Source organism: Diuraphis noxia, unplaced genomic scaffold (assembly GCF_037042655.1).
Source record: "Diuraphis noxia isolate RWA-SAM2 unplaced genomic scaffold, SU_Dnox_SAM2 contig0001, whole genome shotgun sequence".
Classification (NCBI taxonomy): domain Eukaryota; kingdom Metazoa; phylum Arthropoda; class Insecta; order Hemiptera; family Aphididae; genus Diuraphis; species Diuraphis noxia.
Window position 1 is genome coordinate 18,447,508 of NW_028301711.1, and position 24,855 is coordinate 18,472,362.

The following is a 24,855-nucleotide window of genomic DNA, read 5'->3' on the forward strand; positions in this document are numbered from 1 at the left end:
TTTCTGTACATAATCTTTTTCATTCCATAGATAGTTAATTCATAACGCAACATGTCAATAGAGAGCGTATAGTGTCATGATTGTAAATAAAATTATTATGATGGAAATGAAATACTAAAAATAAACAGTAACGTCGAAAATCGTCGTCGTCTGCTGTTCATTCTTGGAAATTTGAGATAAGAAATAATGTAAAATCGTATTCGTATAGCATAATATTATTTAATACTATTAAAATTGCACTATATGGATATACGTCTTATACTATAAAAAAAGATATTAAAGATATTAAAAAGAATTAATACCTAGGAAAAAAACAAAAGCTGGTAAAAAAAAAATTGAAATTCGATTGAACATGTTATGTCAACGTTTTGATGAAGACAAATCTCCAGATATTCCTATTTTTGTAAAACAAATAGGTCAAAATATAAGAAATAGATCTTTTATATCTGAATAATTACATTTATATATTTTTTAAATAATATTATTATATGTTTAAGATATTATATTATTATCAATAAATTTAAAATGTACCTAATTATGTATATACATAAATACTTATCTACGATAAAATATTAATTTGGAGACTTTTTCCGTGGGACTTTCTAACCGGGGACTTTTTTTCCTAATATCTAATGCAATAGGTACACAATATACACAATATGCACCTCTTTCTTATATCATGATCTTAGCCCCTTTTATTAGGGCTGAAATTTTAATTACCTAAATCATACTTTTCGAGGCCTAGCTACATAATAATATGTATGCATGTGTGGTATAATAAAATAATATAAGAATACATTATAGCCAATAGGTATATAACGGCTATAATTTGAGTGGAAAGGCTATGATAGCTATGATAAAATTATTCGATTACTATTATACAACGAACCAGAAATTGTAAATTCTGGTGTTTCATTTCACTTGTAAGTTGATATTTTAGAACTATTATATTATATCATTTAACCAACAATATGCCAAAAATTGTCTTTTTAGATTTCCTAAAAAACAAGGACTATAAAGGTCGCACAATATAATTATTTTATTAACTTTTTAATGTACAAACATAATATAATATATCCAAGGCCCACAATGATATTTAATTACCTTGTGGCGACGTAAACAACGCACCACGAGTCGTCCAAGTTGTTTACAATATTGTCAGTGAATAATGGGAAATCCCATGTTCTAGAATATAAGATTATTATTTCGTGAGGGTAATTTCGAAAAAGTTCTAGAACAATCGACGCATATATATACTGACGGGTCAGACGCTCAGCCCGAGAGTACCCTCCGCAGCACACCGTGAATTAGTGTGATGGGCACTATCGAATAGTTTGTACTATCGAATGATGGTCGATAGTCCATGTGAACTATAGAATAATTATTCGATAGTTTTATTCATAGCCCGAATAGTAAAAACTATCGAATATTTATTCGATAGTTTTATTCATGTACCGAATAGTAAAAACTATCGAATACACAACCGATAGTTTGTGAAGCAAATAGTAAAAACTATCGAATAATCATTTGAATTAAAAAAAATTGCAGTTCAGAAATTTAAAGTATAATATATTAAAATGATGTATTTGAAACTGTCGTATCACTCCCCCTTTTTTATTAAACAACCGCACACATTGGCGTCATTTGGGGGGATGGACAGATGGGCATTGCTCCTCTCTGATTTTAAAAGCATCTCAGTTGGCCAGTATCTGGTTGCTATGGTTTTAACTATTATTGTCAAAAAAAAACATGTCTATTTTTTAAAAACATTTTTAGGAGGTATTGTATTGTGTATTTTAGATTTATAGCCTATAGGTGATTTTCTCAATGGAAAATGGGTTATTTATTTTAATACAGTTGGATTAAAATGTAAAGATTATTTCAATTTTCAAACTTTATGTGACAGCAGATTTTGCTATGAAATATTAAAATAAGGGGAAAAAATTTTCTATCATGTGAAAATGTTTTTGAATCATATTAAAACAATCTAAAATAATTTGATAATTTGATATAAAACATTTTTTTTTATGTGAATGTTGAGGTTCAAGGGGTATCTTTTAAAATTCAAATTAGAACCTATATTTTTGAGATATGCAACGCTTAGTTTTTAATGAATTTTGACAGGTCGTTAACATTAATGTGATGAATGATAATAATAGATGGAGCTCATTTAAATATTAGTGTCAACTTATAAAATTCTACAGTGGATAGTACCAAAGTGTTACCATTGTACATTGTACGAGTACAACCTTAATAAATAATAATCTAAGTTTTATCTAATATTCAATTATCAATTTATTAGTTGTACACAGTACCTACTACCTAGTCAGTATGTTGTGTAAAATGTATATCCTTATTATCTTTACTTGTTATTATTATTATTATTATTATAACTATAAACCAACTGCAGATCATTTTTATTTATGAGGTTCAAATAACCTAATTCAGTAGGTTTATTTTTTCCTTAATAATGCTAAGCACAATATTTTACAATAATAAATATTATGCATTTATGCTTTTGATATCTATCTACAATTATTTGGAGGGACATATTGATATTAAAATACATAAAACAAACTTCAAATAATTCATAAACTTTTTAATGAATAGCTGACATTACATGCAATTATTTTAGAATAATAAGTAATATATAATTATAAGAGAACCATAGGTATTGAAAAGATATAAATGTAATGATATGCTAACAAATGATTACATTAATTTACATATTTTTGCTTAAAAATATTAAGGTATCCAAATTGTCAGGTAATAACCTGTTGCGTCGTACACTTAAAATCTGACCAGCCTTGGAGAAAATCCGTTCAGATGGCACCGAGGTTGCTGGAATAATTGCATATTTTTCAGCAATGTTTCCAAGTGGATATAACACAGACTTGTGTTGATCCCAGAATGTAAAAATATTACATTTTAAGTCTTGATGGGGAATATTTAGGTATTGTCTCATCAAGGCATTAGCACTGCTTGTTACTGTACTTTGGGATTGTATGCTAGAAACCTTGGATTGTAGGAATTCCCAAACATTATCCTCTTGTTCATTAATGACTTCTTCATTAACTGCTTGTTCTGAAAGAAAAAAAATAATATTTTATAGAAACACCTTAAACCCAAAAATTTAGTACATTTAGCATCAGCACTACTGTTACATTTGTTAGATAGTAATTTTTCAACACAAGGAATTTATTAGGTATATTTACCATTTACAACATTTTGTGTATCTAATAGATCAGCTATTTCTAAAATGATATACTTTTCAGCCTCATTAGCATTTTCTTCAACTCCAAATCCAACTTTTTTGAACCTGGGGTCTAACAGGGTTGCTCTTGAAAAACTCGGTGTTAACGTTTGTTTTTCAAACCCATCAAAACGTTTCATTGTATTATTAATTAAATTTGTTTTTAAAGCTTGTCCAATTAGCGTTCTTTTGGCATTTTTGTAACCAACGAACCTTGTAAACCTAAAAATAATTATTTACTCTTAAGTTATGTACTTATAAAAATAGTTAATTTAATATATTTAATTTAATTTATAATCAAGTCTGTCTTAGAATTATAAAATTATTTTTATTTGTTAGCAAATAATTTTTAGTGGGATTAGTTTGTAGTTTTATATTTCTTATTTGTTAAAAACAAATTATATGTCCATTGAAAGATTGTTAAATAATTATGTAATAAAATATATAGTACCTACACTGTGTTGAAATAATTACCTCTTATCAATGGTATCACTTTGGAAATGGTTGGATACTGTTCTGCGGAAAGTTCTACTGTTAAATTATTGAAGGGTTTTAATAAAGGTATTATGTCTTGAATTGTATTCCATTCATCATGGTTAAGGAAAATTGGAGCTTCTGTTAAAGAAATCGTCGCAATTGTAAGAGGTTCTTTTAGTTGTACCTACTAGTCTCTCCAACATGAATAAAGTACTGTTCCAACGCGTACGGACGTCTTGCTTCACTTTTAATATTTGGGTGATACCTAGCTGTTTCTGTTTTTCTACCAATATCCTATTACCAACTTCACTACGTTTAAAAAAAGCAACAATGTTACGACATTTCTTCAAAATCATTTTTAATCCACCTGTATCAGTTGTATCGTGTTCATCTTCCTCTGAGAGTTCCAGTGAATGCTGCACAATTAAATTTAATTTGTGAGCTGTGCACGGAATCTGTGGAATATCCATTAATCTCACGGCTAATTTAATATTTGCACCACCATCCGTTACAATTGCAACTACTTTATTTAAAATATTCCAATCACTCAGTTCTTTTGACATTATTTGCGAGAGATAAACACCTGTATGGTTAGACTCCAATTTTTTGGTACAAAGAACTACAGTTCTTAGCTCTCTCAAATTTGAGTCAACAAAGTGAGCGGTTAATGTCATAAAGGAGTCGGTATTCATGGAAGTCCAAATATCTGTAGTTATTGCAACATGACTTGCTGCATTTAACAAACTTTGAACGTCGCCTTTTACCTTTTCCATTATTTGTGGTATAATTGTCCTACCGAGAGTCCTTCTGCTAGGTATTTCATATCTGAAATAAGTTAGAATATGCATCTAGTTAAATATCTTTAATCTTTATAATAAACAACAGTTAAAGCATAAGAAGTCATTTTATTTTCGATGCAGCGCTAATAATGCACTATTATAATAGATATTACAATGTGTAAAATCTATGATTATCACCTGGAATCTAAGAGCTTTATCATACGACGAAAGCCTGAGTTCTCTACAATTGACAAAGGTTGAAGATCCTCAGCAATCATCCGAACAATCGCTTCGTGAAATTCATTTATTTGATGATCGACACAGTTCCATATCTAAAAAAGTAAAAACATATTTGAAATGTTTAATTTTAGGATTAAGACTATACATTGAAATAATTAAGAAAATATTAAAATGTAGTATAATACTATAGATACTGTTATCCTTTTAACTTTGTGATTAAAGTTTCCTTCCTGAGGCATCACTGAAAAGTTAAAATGTGTCCAAACCAGTTGGATAATAAATAACTTACATCTATAAAAATTATGAATCAAATAACTTTTTCTAAATACAAGACTAGAAAATACTCAATAATATACTAATATGAAAAGTAAAACTGTTTTTAATAGATAATTTTTAAGACTTATAAATAAATAAAATAATAATTAAAAAATATTAAAATATATGATACTTATATCCTTTTAATTAAAAGTTTCCTTCCAGAGGCATAACTTAAAATTTTTCCAAACCAGTTGGATAATGACAAATAATGATTAAACCTGAAAATTAAAATTAAAACCATTAAATATCTTTCCAATTAAATGTGCACAATATATGATACTTATATCCTTTTAATTAAAAGTTTCCTTCCAGAGGAATAACTTAAAATATTTCCAAACCAGTTGGATAATGATTAACTCTGAAAATTAAAATTAAAAATCATTAAATATCTTTCTAATGAAATGTGCACAATATTAAGAATTAAGATGTGTTGATCTATGCAAATATTTATAAATAAGCAAACAATATTAAAAATATTACCTGTTGGACAAAACCAGTTGTTTTTGTCTTGTCACTATAGGCCCACTGGTTACTAGCTCTGCCCTAGGAACCGTAGCACTAGTATTGACTTGTTGTCTTTGATTTACTTCCGATGTTCCTATTCAAAATTAAGTTTATAATTTGTTTATTAAAATATTTTTTATACAAAAACTATCATCTGTTATATTATCTGATCAAATTCAATGAACTTTAAGTTACCTGGTGTATTAACAATATTAACATCATCTTCACGTTCTTCATTTACAAGCATTTGATCTCGGTTTAATATTGTAAAATGTTTTCGTCTTAAATGATCTAATAAATTAGATGTACTATTAGATCTTTTGTAGGAGGTTTTGCATAATTTGCAAACCGCTATATTTGGCTTATTGAAGTCCTTATTGAAGTATTTCCAAACGATGGAAGAATTTTTTTTAGGATACGGCATCTTTAATAATCAGTAATCACTAATCGCACAATTATAACAGTGGTTTTGTTATGAAAGAGTAAATACTAAGTAAAGCGTTAATTTGAAATTCGAAAAACGACACTACAAGTTACAACACACAATAACAATGATTGACAAATGTCAAATATCGTCGGCTTCGTGGCAAAACCTCCTAAGTCGAAAAAATTGATTTTTTTTTTTTGTTGGATGCACTGTATTTTTGTGCTCATTTTGATACCGCGAAAACTAATTTATGATAAATATTTCATATGATAACATACAAAATATAAAACTCGTATCTCAATAGACAAAAGTAAAACCACGTAAGTCAACTTACGAGGTTTTGCTTTTGCCAGCTTTATCAAAATACAGAATAATAAAATATTCTGAATTTTTAATTCTCCCTAACCTAACCAGAGTCCAGAATATTGTTTTAATAACGTAACTTATTAAATGTGAAGTTTTTATTTAAAATATTCATGTACTTAGCATATTAATTATATTTAATAATACATTAGTATTCAGTCATGTCTTTACTGGGAGATGATGATATTTTAGATCTCTTAAATGAATTTGATGATACTATTAATGACTTAAGTGTTGAAGAAACAGGTGATCTGAATAACTGTGATTTGTTAAGTGTTTCTGATGTTCCTATTACTGAAGGTAATAATTGACAAGATCAATATAATATTAATATAATTTATAAACTAAAATATTCAGTGTTCTAATATTAATTGTATTATACTTAATTAAATAATAATATAGGATTAGAAACTAACTGCAGTGAAAATGTTTTGGTTGATAATGGTGATGAAATAGGTACTCTGAATAACTGTGGTTTGTTAAATTTATCTGATGGTCCTATTGCTGAAGGTAATTACTAGATTAATAATATTAATATATTTTATAAGCTAAAATATTCATTGTTTTAATATTAGTTATAAAATTATAAATTAAATAATAATATTATATGATTAGAAACTGACTGTAGTGAAAACGTTTCGGATGGTAAAAATGCTGATGAAATAAGTACTCTGAATAACTTGTTAAGTTTATCTGATGTTCCCATTATTGAAGGTAATATATTTTTGTAAATTAAAATATTTAGTTTTCTAATTAGGTATTTATAATGTTATTAATTAAATACATAGGGTTAGAAACTGAAATTAGTGATAATAACCCTCACCCTGTCAAGGCAAAAAGAAAATTACATTTTCAAACTGGTGATGAATTAGACTGGATGAAAAACAAGAACAAACTTTTAAGAATGAAAGGAAAAGATTATAAGGGATTGAAGAAAAATAAAGACAATAAATTTGTATTATCTGATAATAAATCTGCCAGAAAAATGGGGCCAAGGTGTGATTCCACATTCTGTAAAAAAAATGTAGTTAAGAGAAAATGTTTTACTATCAAAGACGATGATAGGGAACAATTATTTAAATCATTTTGGGATAATATGACATGGTGTGAATGTAAAACTTATGTGTCAGCTCTATGTCAGATACACCCTACTAAAGTTAATAAAACAGGAACTAATATTTCTAGACGGGCAGATACAATTTCATATTTTTTAAACATTAATAATGAAAAATTACAAGTCAGTAAAAAAATGTTCCTACAAACACTTTGTTTGAATGAGTGGTCAGTCAGGAATTGGATTACTAAATCTTCATCTGGTACAGGAATACATATAAGTCCTGAAATTATAAAAAAGAAAAAGGAAGTTGGAAGATTATCTGGTGGAAAAGAGGAATTGATGAATTTTTTCAATAAATTGCCAATATTACCATCTCACTATTGTAGATCCAGTTCTAATAAAGTTTATCTAGAATCATTGTTTGAATCAAAGACTGCCTTGTATAATGCCTATAAATCTGAATTAGCCCAAACCAGAAAGAAGGTAATTTGTAAAACTGACTTTTTTCAAGAATTTGATAAAAGGAATCTTGCTTTATATTCACCCAAGAAAGATTGTTGTGATCTTTGTGAGGGGTTTAAATATGGTCACATCTCTCAAGCTGATTATGATATTCACCAAAATCGAAAAACCTAAGCAAGAGATGCTAAAAATTTAAGTAAAGAGTTTGCCATAAATAACCCTAATAAATATGCTTCATTAACAATGGATGTCCAAGCTGTCAAATTAGCACCCTTTATTAGAGCCTCACCTATGTACTATAAAGACAAAACTTTGTGTGCATAATTTTACTGTTTTTAATCAGGCTACTGCAGACGTTTGTTGTTATTTGTGGGATGAAACAAATGGTGGTCTAGAGGCATCTGTTTTTGCTACTATGGTTTTAGATTATCTAAGCAATATGATTGAGAATACTCCCACTTTATGTAATATCTCACTATTTAGCGATGGTTGTGGATATCAAAATAGAAATACTATACTTTCAAATGCCTTGTTAAAGTTTGCAATTGACCAAAATGTTACAGTTACACAAAACTTTCTTGAAAAAGGACACACACAGATGGAAGTTGATAGTGTTCATCATACCATAGAAATGAAATTAAAAAAAAGAGAAATTCATTTACCGACAGATTATATCAATGTTTGTAAGGATGCCCGTATTAAGATTCCTTATAGGGTTAAATATTTAGAATTTTCATGTTTTAATGATTATTCACTAGTTAAATACTATACCTCAATTAGACCAGGTTCATCTAAAGGTGATCCTACAGTTACAGATATCAGATGTCTTAAATATAAACCTGACTCATTTATACAGTACAAATTAATGTATGATGATGAATGGAAGGATTTACCCCACAGAAACAAAAAAGTTGGCACATTCCAAGTAAAAAGGTTGTATAAGGATACCTAGGATAAAAATTAAAAATGAGAAATTTGAACACCTACAACAGCTCAAGAGTGTCCTACCGAAACATACCTGGCAATATTATGATAATGTACCTCATAATATTACAAGCAGTAAAACTAAAAAATTCTGAAGTTATAATTTGATCTAGTTTTTAAGTAATTAAAGATTTTTAAATTGTATTATTAATAACATACTAAAGGGTTAAAAATTATTTTATTTGTTGAATTTGCTAAGATTTGTTGAATATTTTATTTTATTTAAATGTGATAATTATTATAATCAAGTATGACACTTTTTTTTATCTTTAAACATTAAAAGTTGCTTTTTTTAATATAATTTGTTTGAGATTTTAAAATAGTGATATTACAATGGTCTGAAATTAGGCATGTTATGTTCTTGAATAAGCTTACAGTTGTGATTTATTTTTTAATAAAGTGATATTATGATAAAATATGAATTATTTGTGTGAATTATAAAAATATTTTCCTTAAAAAAGTTACGGTAAAACCTCGTATCTCAAAATTTCGTAAAATCAAAAACTCGTAAGTCAAATTTCTATTACACAAAATAAAAAAACAATCTTTTTCTTCATTGAATTAAATCGACAATATAATTAATTAACATAATATAAAAAAAAAATATACAATTGTGAAATATATAACCCTACCACAGTTTTTTGCTCCTCCTGAAAAGTTTGATAAAAGTGACTTAGGAGGTTTTGCCACGAAGCCGACGATATTATATTAATATAATAATTAATATCAGATAACGATAAGTGTGATAAGGCGTAGTGATCTATGGAACTATTAATGTTTTTATTCGAATGGAAATGTTGGTAGTTTTTATTCGGTTGAATGTCGATAGTTTTCAATAGAATGACATCGTAGATACCTAGTTTTATTGGAATGGAAATGTCGGTAGTTTTTATTCGAATGAAAATGTCAAAATGTCGATAGTTTTTATTCAAATGCAAATGTCGGTTGTTTTTATTCGGATGAAAATGTCGATAGTTTTCAATCGAATGAAAAAGTCGATAGTTTTTATTCGAATGAATAAGTCGATAGTTTCAATCGAATGAAAACTATTGGATAGTATTGTAAAACAATCGAATGAATAGATAGTTACAAACAATCGAATATGTCGATAGTTTCATTCGATAGTGCCCATCACTCAGAATTACACACCGCCACATTCTCCGCGAGATATTCCGCGTTTTCTCCGTCATTGTAACATATATTGATATTTGTTTTTCACATTTATATTCACACATATTTATGTAATATAGTGGAGTAGGATGTTCCGTCTATAAGTATAAGGTCTATGGAAACACTAGAAAAAAAATATGATAAAATTCCAAAATTTTCTTATCAAACTTATTCAATTTTTTTGTGATAAAACAAACGTATTAATAGTTATAACACATTGAGTTGACATATGATTATATTTTTCGTTATCTACACAAGTTCTACTTGAAATTAAGACAATGACCGCCAATATATTTTAATGTTATCAGATGTCGTAATTATTAATAGTTACGGTACACTACAGTGTACTTTGGGTCTGAAAGGGTTTTAAAAAGAACCTTTATTATCATATTATCAAGCTTATTAACAGTTTACTATTAATAAATAAGGCTCACTTTATATAATTCTGGTTTTTAACGGTTCATTATTTAACACTCACTTAGATCTTTTAGTATTTTTTATCGTTTTATAAAATGTTTATAAATGTCTTATTTTTTCATTTTAAAACATGTATATAATATTTCATAGTTTTATTTCTTAAGTAAATAACCACTATAATTGTCTTTATAATAAATTGTTCAGGGAAAATTTGTTGATATTAATATATAATAATACCTACCTTATTTTAAACTATATATTTAACTTTATATTAAACAATTTGTTAATATTATTAAATCCTAAATTAAATTCCAAAGGCAAGTCATGAGACAACTTGTTACTCTGAACGCTAGATTTGAGGAACATACAAAGTATCTCGATGTTATTATGGTTATGGTTAACGACCTCAAAGATAAGTTATAACTAGAGACCGGATTTTTATGTTTTTACATCTTTTTACTGAGAGTATGCAGCTCCGATTGGATAAGCTTTCTGGACGATTCATTTACCTATGATCTGATATAAAAAAGTTTTTAGAGCATAAAAAAGAATATTTCAAGGTTAGAGAATATTTTGTGCAAAAAACATGTTTTAAGAATATATTGGTATATTGGGGTTTAATTTGAATATTTTATTAAAAATCTAATAGTTTATAAAAAAAAATCCAAAACAATTTTTATTGTAGTATCATATTATTTATCTTGACGAAAGGAATATTGAAAAGAACATAAAATTGATAAGAAAATCAATTATAATAATAATTATTATTTCCTATACTATATTCTCTTATCTTCTTTTTATAGATGGACCATGGTAGTTGCATAGAATAATATAGTACAATAGAATAGTATTCTATGGTAGTAGTTCCCGCGTTCTACGTGGGTAGCACTGATCGTGTTCCGCACACTTCATTGTCCTATACTTCTGCGCATGTGCACATGGAGCAGTTTATTGTTATAAATTGTTTGAACACCTAATATTATTCTGTTAATCAACTATATGCAATTATGTTTTATTTTTATTATTTAAAACTTGTAATTATTATTTTTTGAGTTCAAAAGGCTGAATTATTTAAGTTAAAATTGATTTAGTAGGTACATAATATTATTCTGTTATTAAACTATTTTATGCAATATTATTTTATTTTTTTAATTCAAAAGACTGAATTATTTAAGTTCCTTTTAAATTGTTTTGATACATAATATTATTTTGTTATTGAACTATTTTATGCAATATTATTTTATTTTTTAAATTCAAAAGACTGAATTATTTAAGTTCCTTTTAAATTGTTTTGATACATAATATTATTTTGTTATTTAACTATATTATGAAATAAATTTTTATTTTTTGAATTCATAAGCCTGAATTATTTTTTTTTTTTGATTTGTTTTAATACATAATATTATTCTGTTATTCAACAATACACAATACATTTATGTTTTTATTATTTAAAACTTGTAATTATTATTGGTTGTAAACTCACACATCTAAAATACAATTAAACATATAGTTACACTAGTATATCATCATATTATAGGTTAAATTATGACTGTTTGAATATTTTTTAACAATTAGGATTAATTTATCTATCTTATACATTTTGTAAACTATTACTGTTATTTATTTTATCAGTAATCAATACATTTTTACGAAAAAGAATATTTTTGCATATTAAAGAATATTTTGATGAAATTATAGAGCATAGAAACATCTTATTTCTATGGTTTTAAGTGCATATAAATCCGGTCTCTAGTTATAACATACAAATCCTCTAGGTGAAACATCAATAAATGGCCGTCATGAAGTAGAGAATATTTTTTCCGAATTTCCTGTAACTGATGAAAATTCACTTAACGAAATAGCTAATGACTTGAATAATAATTCTTTACTCTATGATAAAATTGTAAGTTATGTCAATATATATAGGTTATATATCCTTGTAAAGCTTAGTATTACAATACATTAAGTATTGTTGACGCCTATACTCCGCATATCGTCAACAAAAATTATTTATGATTGATAATATTTTTGAAAAATATTATTGTAATAGCCAGTAATAGGTATCAGATAAGGCACGGCGTACCTACTATCGCAGTGACAAAAACCAAATGCGCGAGGTATATTACATAACATATAATATGATAATGAATACCGTAACTCACACACACGCACTGGCGCACACACATAAAATAGTTAGTGCGTACAAAAATGTCTCAACATACGCGTCGCCTCTTACTGTGCGTTTTTTATATACAGCCAAGTCATATTAATTTCGTTTTGGTTTAAATCGTGCGCTCTGCCTTAAAGCGAGCAATATATTATTATCGTCTGTGCGAAAAAAAAAATAAAAGCTTTTAAATTGTATAACTTGCAAAACAACGAATAGTGTGCTCTGCCTAATAGCGAGCGAAGAAAATCGGCGTATTAAGTATTGATGTATAAAATATCGCATGTCATGTATTCTTTTATTGTTATGTAACTAGCTAGGTACGTTTTGTTGAATTGTGCACTCTGCACTATAGCAACGTATGTTCCGCTAGCAATATTTGATAAGCGTGAGCAGGGTTCTCAAACACGTCCATAAAACCATTGATTATAAATACTATTTATTATAATTTACTAATATACTATTTATAATCAATGATAAAACTCAATTTAGCAATAAAACACTATTCACCGGTAGATAGCACAGTTTTCCGAAAAAAATAACAATTTAACAATAGAACACATATTATTTGGCAAATTTTATAAAATACTTACAAATCCGTCGCCACTTTTTAAGTGGTATGCAAATTTTCGTAATGATGTAGTACAGCGGCTGTTGTTGCGGCTGTGACTGCATTATAAACTGCAGTTGCTGTTGTTGCGGCTGTGGCTGGTAACAAAATTGCTCAACAAACTCCACGAGAGGAGCCGTCGGCATATTGCTGTGATTGTACATCTAAAATAATTTATTTTATTTTACCTAGTTTTAAAAAAAAATCCAGGAAGCAGATATCGAGTGGGAATGTTCTAACCAAAGTCCGGCGAAAGAAATTCCGGTTTATTTATTATACACAGACGAGTCGCGATAACTCGAAGTAGGAGGGAGATAAAAATTTGCTTTTAAATGTCTAACTCGAATTTATATTAATTTATATATAATTTTTCTAGGGGAATAAAAAAAAAATCCGAGTTTTCAATTTACTAAGAATATACATAATATATTATGCAATAATTATTTTAAGCGCATATATATTAGAATATATAATATGTTGCATATTCAGCATTTATATTATATGATATTTACACCTAGGGGAAAGGTGGGTAAAATGGGGTAGTCGGGTAAAACAGGGTATAGGTGTTATTATTCACACTGGAATCGATTGATGATAACTAAATCGTAAATTGTCAATACAAGGCTTATCAAAACATGTGATGTTTAAATATTTGTTCTAAATCAAATATTCTTATCAAAAAAAAAAATTAAACTTTTAGCGTGTAGTGTAGAAACTATTTCTCTGTCAGTGATTCACGTTTTTATGGTCTCCTTTCGGATATTAGTAAAAGTTAATTATTATTATTAATTTAGTACTTTATAAGCTTTGTTTAAAAAAAAAACTCCAAGTTAAATCGTCAAATATAAATGTTCATAGAAAATATTTTGTGTGACTTGTTAGTTTTGTTTAAAATGGGGTACACCATTTTTAACTACTTTATTTTAAGCTTTGTTTTCATAACTCTTAAGACAGTCATTTTTTATGTATGATGTGTTTACTAATTAAAACTAAATATAAGAATATAATGAAAAGAAATATTAATTTTAAGGACATTTTAACTATTCCCCATTTTACCCAACCAAGTACCCCATTTTAACCTACCATTCGGCTAAAATGGGGCAAAATACAATTTTTTTTTTAAAATAAAAAAACTATTAGATGACTATACAATTTAATTACATAGATGTTTAGTGTACATATTAAAGAAAGTTCTTTGGTTTAGAAAAGTTCATAAAGTTCAACAGTTTAATGGGTGAAGGCTATTTTCCCTTATGGTCCCCATTTTACCCACCTTTCCCCTATACTGTTTATACTAACAATAATCATAATATCATATTACGATCGATGGGGATTGTCCATCGGTTATTAGCGAGTAGAAATAGATTGTACGTCATTACGATTTATACTGTTAACAATAAATGTCTATAAAATACGTTTATGTTATTATTTATATTAATAATACATAACAAATTGGCGACGAAGAAAATAATAATTTAATCGTAATCACTAGTGCATTAGAAGTTTCAAGTATTGTATTCATACTAATACAAAATGGCAACTCCTAAGATAGAATCCATAACGAACTTCAATCAAGTTATTGGGTCACCTGGAAACTTTGAAACAGGTATGGATATCACAATTTTTGAGTTAAAATTGACAAATTTTTTTTTGACAAATGCAACGAAAATAATATTCAAAAAAGAGCCATTCTATTATCATCAGTTAGTGAGGAAATTCACAAAGTACTTTTTAGTTTATATGTTCCTAGCACGCCAAACGATGTTGAGTATGAAACTCTAATGAATAGTTTGAAAAAATATTTCAAACCAATAAAATCGTACTTCGTGGCTAGGTATACATTTTATCAAGCTAAACAAAGACAAGATGAATCGGTGTGCCAATGGGGTGCACGTGTCAAAAATCTTGCTTCAAAATGTGGGTTTTCGTCGGAACTAACAACAGTCATTAGAGACATGTTTGTTGTCGGAATGGGTTCAGGACAAATCCAAGATCGTCTGTTAGAAGAGGATGCCTTAAAAATTGGAGTTACATATTCAAATCTAATGGAAATCGCGACAGCCAAAGAAGCTGCAATAAATGACAAGAGTGGCTGGAAAAAAGAAGAATACGCAGACTTGAAGTACCAAAAAAAAAATAATGGACATACTGCCAAGCAGAGTTTCAACACATACAAGAAATCAAAAATCAAATGCGTGATTTGTGGCTGTTCCAATCACTTTCAAAAAGACTGCAGATACAAGGACTTCGAGTGCAACAATTGTGGTGAAAAAGGTCATTTGTCCACCGTATGTAAAAAGGGTAAGAAAGAAAAGAAAAATATCAAAACACAAAATAAATTTTTGTATGATAATGTGATGATGTATAGACAAATAAATGAAAATACTGAAAATATCGAAACCGTAGGTGCAAAACAAAATCCTGATACTATAATAATAAATAAAACACCCAGACCAATTAGATCTAGAAAACCACCTCAGCGATATTCTCCAAGTGATTATAATTAATGTAATTAAACTTACTAACTCACTAACATAGCGACCTAAGTCCGGGATTTTGAGTCCGTCCAGCAATGAAATGCACTCACTAAATACGCAAGTGAAATTACTCAGTTCTGCCAACGACTCCTGAGTATACGAAGGGAACTCTAATAATTTGTCCACCAACGCTGTGGCGACATTCGAGACCGATGAAACCTGTTCTCCAAAGTTGACCAAGCTAACTCATAATTGTCAGACGAAATTGGTATCCTATTAATATTATCTTCGGGTATTTTTTATGTTTTAAAGTATTGTTAGGAACCCCTTGCAAACACTTTAGATTATTAAGCATTTATTAAGCATATTAAATAATAATATAATAGTGTAAACAATATGTTTTTTTTTTTTGTAAGCGACTGCGTCGCCAAGGCAAGAACGTAGAATAAGCAAGAGTTAGTCGTGAACAAGTAGTCGATTCGTATAACACTGTGTCATTAAAATATTCTTATAATAAAATATTTTCTTTGAAGTTAAACAGATTTTATGTAGTGTTCTGAATTACAACCCGTAAGTGAACGAACTCTCTTTACAACTAAATAAATATACCTTTCGGAAGTAGTTTTTTTTTCTATGAATGTCAACAGTATTAACATGAAAAAACCATGAAATACAAGTTAATACAAGGCACAAGGCTCCTAGTACATTGATTATTGTTACTATAGCCGTTGAAAAATATTAAAAATACATAGGGCACAATTTTTTTTATAAGAATTTTAAGTTCAAATCTAAAATTATTTTGTAGGTAGTTGAAAATGTTCAACTTTTATAGCAAAGGATTGAAAATTTAAAGCAAGGTTACACGCAAAAAGGTTATAGTATATAAATTACTTTATTCACAATAATATTATCAAATTAATATACTTAGTAATATCATAGGTAGGCTAACGGACCATCTTCGCTCGGCATCGTTTTTCTTATACAATGAAATTATACCATTGAATTCAAATTTAACACATTCCAATTTCAGTCATTTACTTGTAACCTATTATACAGCAGAGTGACATCCACTTGCCCACCTTTTTTTAATAATATTTTTTTTTTTTTTTTTTTTTATTAAAAGAAACTTTGTAAACAATTAGCTTCGACAATTATGATTATAAATATTACATATGAAAGCAAGATTAACAACAAAAATAATATTACAGATAAATTAAATTTTTAAACCAGTCTGGTTGAAGAAGGATAAAAGTGAGGTAATAATTGGTACATTTGGTGAAGAGAGAATGGATTGAGTGTCGAGTTTGATATTAAAGGAGTGAATTAGGGTGAAGAGGGTATTGCGTTGGGGAACCAGAGAGGGACAGTGAAAAAGTATGTGTGAGATATCACAAATCATAGGATCGTGAACGTGGAACATACATAAAGGAGAGTCATTGAGAGAAAGTTTATAAGAGTGAGAAGGTAGTAAGGTGTGTCCAAATCTTAGACGTGAAAAAGAGGTAATTATTTTACGATTTAATTTGAGGTTTTGAAACCAAGGATGAGAGGGGATAGATGGTGAGATATTTTTGTACCAAGAGGCATAATTGGGGGCTAGAATGTTCCATTGGTTGCGCCATAAATTATAAATATGGTATTTTAATAAGGGACAAAAATCGGTCCAGGGAATTAGAGTTGGAGAAGGACAGCAGAACGAGGAGGTGGATTTTGCAATGGAGTCCGCTATTTCATTTCCTTTTATACCAGAATGGCCGGGCACCCAAAGGAATTCAACTATAAAATCTGAAAGGGTAAGTTCATATAGAAGTTGCCTGATCCTGATGGAAATAGGAGAAGGACGGGAATTGAAAAAATCGGAGGAGAGGCTGAGAAGACATGATAAGGAATCGGAGACGATAAGATAACTGCTGGGGGGGAGGGCAGAGATGGTTGAAAGTGCTTCTAATATTGCAAAGCATTCCGTGGTGAATGATGAGGCAGAAGAGGGTAGATTATTAGACATGGAGATGTGTAAGTCAGGAATGAAAAAAGCGTAACCAGCCGAAAGAGGGCAAACTGAACCATCTGTATAAAATAGGGTGGAATTTGGAAAATTATTTTGAATGTAGTCTAAGAAAAGATTGTTGACGATGATGGGTGATATAGATTTAAGTGCCTTGGAAGTAAAGTTTAGAAAATGTCTGTTGGTGTGAACTATAGGTGAGTACGAGAGAGCCAAATAATTAATTTCATATAAGGGTAATTTTTTGGAATTGATAACAAAATCGCGGATTGAAGATAAGGAGTACGCCGTGGAGGCAAGAATTGGGAGAGATTTTTTAACGTAACGCCAGGAGAAGTATATGTCAAGAAAGGAATTAAATATTGAGGGATGACGAAGGGAGAAATTTTTCAGTAGAAATTTACCAGCCAACCATCTGTTTCTGATATTAAAGGGGGGGCATGCCGTCTCGATCTCAACGGCCGCATTAGGGGTAGATTTAAGGGCACCAATAATTGACTTAAGGCAGGAGTTTTGGAGATTATTTATTTTTTTCCAATGTGAATAGGAAGCGGAACCTGATAAAAAACATCCATAGTCAAGTTTGGACCTTATAACAGCTTTGTAAATGATTAAAAGTGTGGAGGGGTGTGATCCCCACCACGTATTGGAAATTGATCTAAGGAAGTTGGCCCAAAGAGAGGTAAATTTAATGAGATGTTGAAGATGTGGAGCCCAGCGTAGTTTGGAGTCTAGTGTTAGTCCTTAGTACTTTATGTTCTGGACAATTGGGATTGGAAAATCGTTTATAGTGATATCTGAAGAGAGAAGATAACGTCTTCTGGTGAAAATCATGGCCTTACATTTTTCGGGAGCTACAGAGAAAAAGGAAGAAGATAGGAGGTTTTGTAGGAGATTGAGCGAATTGTTTAAGAAGTCAATAGCGAGATCGATATTTGATTTGTAGGAGAATATGACAAGATCATCAGCATACACTAGGCACTCATGTCCAAGTGTATTTAGTTGTTTAATAATGAAATTCATATACAAATTAAAAAGAATGGGACTTAGGCAGCTACCTTGGGGTAGACCTGTGTAAGTGGAGCGTATGTTTGTAGAGCCGTATGGGGATGTGAATTGTAGAGTTCTATGTGAAAACAAGAGGGAGATAAGGTTAATGAATATAGGGGGTAGTTGGAGTGAATTAAGGTGAGATAGGAGAGTTGGTATATGGACAGAATCAAAGGCACCACGAATGTCGATAAAGGCTGCAGGTAAGAAATGTTTGTTGTTAAAAGATTGGTAAATTTTACTCGAAAAATTTGCGAGGCAATCAAGTGTGCCTCTTCCTTTTCTGAAAGCATATAGGTTGTCAGAGAGAATAGAGTTATGTTCAAGCCACCAATCTAGGCGGTTTTTAAGAATAAATTCCATAGTTTTGCATAACGCTGAGGATAGGGCGATGGGCCTAAATGCAGTGGTAGAGTTGACTTTGGAAGGTATGACTAAAAATTAATAATATTTATAATAATATTAAGTCAGGGGCCCAATCATGAGGCAGATTGACATTGCATGGAAACATAATTTTACTAAAGTAAGTAAAGCCATTCTACAACACAATAGTGTTACATTAAACATATTATGTAAAAATACTACAGTGTTACAATAAAAAATAACCAATAAATATATTCTAAAAATGTCAGTTATTTAGTAAATGATTACATTAAAAATATTACTTTAACAAAAACAATACTACATTGGTCAAATTGTTTATATAAATATCAAAATAGAAAAATCTTGATAGAAATCGTAGAAACTAAATAAAAAAATATAAAATAAAAATAAAATAAAAAATAATATACAAATAAAAATATATAAAAATAATTGTATATTTATCTTTACTTTTTCCTGTGTTATTAATTTTTCAATATTAAAAACAAATATATGTTTTTAAAGGTACCTATTTGAATATTATAGCCCTTGTAAAAACATATATTTGTATTTTCAATTGAGGGTTTCTTCAGTGAGATGATATTTGAACTTAAATGTAAATTTAAAAAAGCAAAACACAAAAAATATTAAACACAATTATTGATAATGGACTATATTAATTACTACCAAAAAAGTTTAGGAAGAAAATTTTAAAATTTTAAAAGTTACTTTTGAAGAAACTTATTAGTTAAAATATCAGAAAAATGATCCTTTATGTACATATTATTGTATACATTTTTTCATCACTAAGTTGTGATATAGGAAACACCACTACGAAGGCGATCAGACATCATGAAGTGTTTTATATAAAATATTTACATATAAACAAATAAGTGGGACAATGTAATGGATACTAGGAGTTAATACGTTTAAATATTATTAGTGTAAAATTTTTTTGAAAATCATTAATACCTAATTTGCTATACATTTTATATTTGTATCTAAAAAAGCGGGTAAGTGGGTATCGCTATGCTGTACATTGGGGGTGAGGTGGACCTCTGACTAGGGTAGATTAAATTTGAATGCAATGATACCTATCATTGTATACGAAAAGCGATTCTGAACAGAGACGGTTTATCTGTCTAGGATATATTATAGATTATTAAAAATTTTCAAATCTTAGATTTAAAAAGAAATTTTTTTATGAATTTCTAGCTTAAAATAATTTGCGAATTTTCGTGATTTTTAGGTATGTTGTAAAAATTTAAATTTAAATGCTTGCAAAAGAAAAAAAAATGTGACTATGCATTTCTTTTATTTTTCAACTGCTATTGTAAAAATATGATAGGAGCCTTGTATTCAATTTTCAAATCTTAGAATTAAAAATAAAAACTTTTATGAATTTCTATTTAAGATAATTTGAACATTGCCGTAATTTTTATGTCTTTAGTCAAAATTTGAACTTCAAATGCTAATAAAAAAAAATCGTGCATATGTATTTTTGTAATTTTTTATTTACTATATGAATAACTTATGAGGAACATTGTATTAAATTTTCAAGTATTTTGATAGGGCCAAAAAATTTTTATCGACACTTTAAAAAAAAATTTTCAGACAAATTGAAAATTTCCGTCGTCTATAAATATCTCAAAAAAGTCAAAATATTTTTAAAATTAAATCATGTAAAGAAAATGCCAATCTAAATAACTGATAAAATTTTCAAGTATATATGACTTATACTTTTTGAATAATAACAAATATTTAAAATCGTTTCAGGATAAATCGTTATCGTTATGCTATTTCGAAAAAATTTAAAATTCAAACGCACTTAAAATTTTTCCTATAATGTTGTTTCGAGTTTCCTCTATAGCTACTTGAAGGAAAACTTAGTGTTGTATTTTTAATCCTTAGTTATAAACAGAAACAATTTTATGATTTTTAAACTTCAAAATTATTTGCAAATTTTCGCGTTTTTGACATATTTCGTAAAAATTTGAACTATAAACGCATATAAAAAAAAATTGTGACCAACGATTTCTAATTTTTTTTAGCTACAATAAGAACAATTTATAAGGAACCTTGTATTAAATTTTCAAGTTTTTTTGGTTGTCCAACATGTTTTTACCGACACTTCAAAAAAAAATTCTCATAAAAATCGAAAATTTCAGTGGTCTATAAATAACTCAAAAAAAGTCAAAACTCTTAAACTGTATATATATAACACTAACATAAACATTTGGTGAAAATTTCAAGTATTTACAATGATTAGTTTTTGAATTACAACCATAAAAAAATCAATTTGGTCTAAAACTGGTTTTGCGTAATAATTCCAGTTTTTCTGTCATTTTTTTTTTGGTTTTTCTCGATTTTTTTGAAAACTGTTGGAAAATGTTTACTTTTGACCTCTATAATGCACCAAGGATCTTCACTTTTACATCGGAAACCACCCCCAAAGTTTGAAATCGAAGCATTATTTCGACTAGTTATGCTGTACACAGACACAAAAACAAAAAAAAAAAAAAAAAACACACACATCATTGTAAAATCAATACATTCATCACTTCGTTCAGAATCTAATATTCTATTTTTATAAAAAATGCTAAAAAATATATATTTATAAAAATCAATTTCGTAAAATATTTTTTAAATATATTACTAAATATATATATTTTTTTTAATTTTTATTTTGCTTCATTTTTTATGATTACAGTGTTTATTACAACATTTTTTTGATTTCTTATCAAATATTGATTATTTATTCAATTCATTTTTTTTTATAAAATATGGATTGTATATTAAATACATTTTTTATCAAATATAATTTTTTTTATTTGATATATATTTTTTAGCATTTTTTATAAAAATTGAATATTTTTTATTCATCTTTAACCTTCAATTTATACCTCATAAAAAATTAACTGATTCAAAAATCAATATTTGATAAGAAATCAAAAATTTTGCCACGATTATTATATAGATAATTAACTATAGTGGATTTCCGTTATATTTTTGTTAGTTATACGAAATAATAAGAATAAGAAAATAGAAAAAAAAATATAATAATATAATACGTTCCTTTATGTACAGAAATTTTTAAATTTTAAAAATAAATATTAGTTATAAAGAATATTAATTTTAATTTTAATTAATTTCTAATATTGAAAGTAGGTATTCTAAAAAATCAGTCTTTTAATCATGACATTATACTATGTAAAATATGTATTATAATAAATATATTATATTACATCACATTATGAATTAGACCTACATAAAATAATTAAATGTTCATGGATTGAGATTTTTATATTTCTTCAATAGTGATAATAAACTTTAATATGTTTAGTCTATACTATCATATATGTTCTTATGCGAAAAAAAAGACACGGAATTCCTATGAATGTGTTTTGCGGTTCATTAAAGATAATTTCCTGCCTACATTATGACCAGAAGTTATTATTACTGATTAGTGATTACGAAACTCCTCTAAGATATGTTTTAGCATCCACATTTCCAGGAGCCCGATCTATTGGTTGTTGGTTCCATCATAACATTCATAGCCAAGTAAACATTACTTATTAATTATTAATTATGTATCTACTTACCATGACTTCCTAATTTGATTTTTTATTTTTGCAAAGGCCGTGTGGAAGAAAATGAAGAACTTCAACTACTTAAATTATATTAACACTAACGAAAATGCTTTAAAATCTATACGATTGTTGATGCCTTCCACAATTACCAGCTCATAATATTGAAAATGGATTTCTATAAATTATGGCATTTGCCCGAAACCATGGAGTTAATTTGGACCATTTGTTTAATTATTATCATAGGTAATTAGTACATTTAACTTTAATATATAATATATATTTAATATATCTACACTCAAATTACTAAAAATTATACATAGGTATATAGTACATACATACATGTGTCGTATATTATATGGAATAAAATACAAAGAAAAAAATGATTATATAATTTAAACTGATCTTAAACTACTACCAAAGCTGGACAATAACTAGTTAAAAAAAGTGAAAAGCTATTTTTTTGATAACTTTTAACTTAACTATTTAAAAATTAAAAATAGAATGTAGAAAATAACTTGGTTAGTAACTAAGTTATTTCTTTTTATAAATACTTGTAACTTAACTTAATTATGTAGTTAAAATTAAAGTTATTTGTAAAAAGTTATTTATAAAAATTTTCCTAATATGATTTATATAAATGAAATAATATATAAGAATTAATTGTTTTCAATTTATAAGTTTTATAAAACATAAGAAAAGAGGTTTATGAGTAATTTAAAGATACTTTAAAAAAAATAACTGAACTTCGTTATTATTTTCATGAAAATTTGTAACTTAGTTACTCAAATTCAGTAAGTTTTTAAAACTAACTGTAACTTAGCTTAGTTATTTTTTATTTTAGGATAACTTAACCTTAACTAGTTAAAAAAAATGGTTAACTTGCCCAGCTTTGACTACTACTACTACTACTATCTAAAACTATAAAAATTATATCCTTAAAACTAACAATATAATATTTCAAACTAGTTTATTTTATTTTATATACCTACTTATATATATTGGTTAAGGAATGTTGGTCCAGAAATTGTTTCTGTGTATGGACAACCACACAGAACCAACAACAATATAGAAAGCTTTCATAATGCTTTAAAAATGAAATTTTCTGTTAACCACCCAAGCTTATGGAGATTTTTGGATGAGAAGAGTTATGTATAGTGATTGAATTAGATACAGTTTTATAAACTACAGGTATAATGATGCTTTTAGTTTTTTTATTTCAGACCATTTAACTCACTTGAACAAAAATTACCATTTATTGTAAATCAACTAAATAATAACCTAATTCCAACAAGACATTTATAAGTTAAGTTTTTGGTAAATTCAAGAAAAATAAAAACTTCTTCTGAGCAATTAGATTTAGGACTAATATCTATTTGGCAATTCCTTCAATGCAAGTGCAGCATATGAACAAAGACAGAGGAATTGGGATATAAATAATAATAAAGATGCAGAGGAACCAATTGTGGGTGATCCACAAATCAATATACCACTAGAAATACCACATCAACCAATGGAAAACATTCCTATGCCAGTACCACAGGAGAGGGAAGTAGCTGAATTGCCTTTAGATGTTAATAATCCACAAGCTGCAGAATATAGATCATTATGTATGGTGTGTATTGAGGCAACGCTGGGACACAACGAAACAAAATATATAGTTCTTCCATGCGGAATGCCACAACAACGATTCAGTTATCAACAGAACATAACGCTGTTTGTCCTATGTGTCGCAATGATCAGGTGTCTTCAGCGTATTTTTTTTTTCTTAAATTTTTTCCCGCTGTTTTTGTTGTTTTTTTTAAATTTTATTTTAAATGCAGGATCTAGATCAGGCATGTCAAACACGCGGCTCATTTTTTTTTGGCCCTCGGCTACCAATATTAATGGAAAAAATATTTATTTATTTTCAATAATATCATTTGTGTCACGACTGGTCAGCATTTCAGAATGGTTCATTTGGTATACATTATTATACTGTCTTATCATCTGATAAACTATTATCGAATAGGGATTATTGATGGTTTATATATATTTATATCTATATTCATTATACATTATAGATTAATAATTTATATCGTCATTTTGCGACATGCGTGCCTCTTCCACTGTTAACATCTATACGACTAGTCGTTCGATAACCACCGT

At 28.0% G+C, this 24,855-nt stretch overlaps 1 protein-coding gene and 1 pseudogene across 2 annotated transcripts; both read right to left on the reverse strand.

Annotated features, from left to right (window-relative positions):
- Nucleotides 1-2,722: 2,722 nt before the first annotated feature.
- Nucleotides 2,723-4,200, reverse strand: LOC149060134 (E3 SUMO-protein ligase ZBED1-like; annotated as a pseudogene). The gene is made up of 3 exons (XR_016189527.1): nt 3,728-4,200; nt 3,216-3,475; nt 2,723-3,066 (listed from the first exon to the last, which is right to left on the reverse strand). The product of XR_016189527.1 is annotated as an E3 SUMO-protein ligase ZBED1-like (transcript).
- Nucleotides 4,201-5,388: 1,188 nt separating this feature from the next.
- On the reverse strand, nt 5,389-6,084 carry LOC149060135 (uncharacterized). The gene is made up of 3 exons (XM_089216462.1): nt 5,767-6,084; nt 5,548-5,665; nt 5,389-5,425 (listed from the first exon to the last, which is right to left on the reverse strand). The coding sequence occupies exons 1-3, from the start codon at nt 5,993-5,995 to the stop codon at nt 5,389-5,391; spliced, it is 384 nt and encodes a 127-aa protein (XP_089072588.1). The 5' UTR covers nt 5,996-6,084.
- Nucleotides 6,085-24,855: the final 18,771 nt, after the last annotated feature.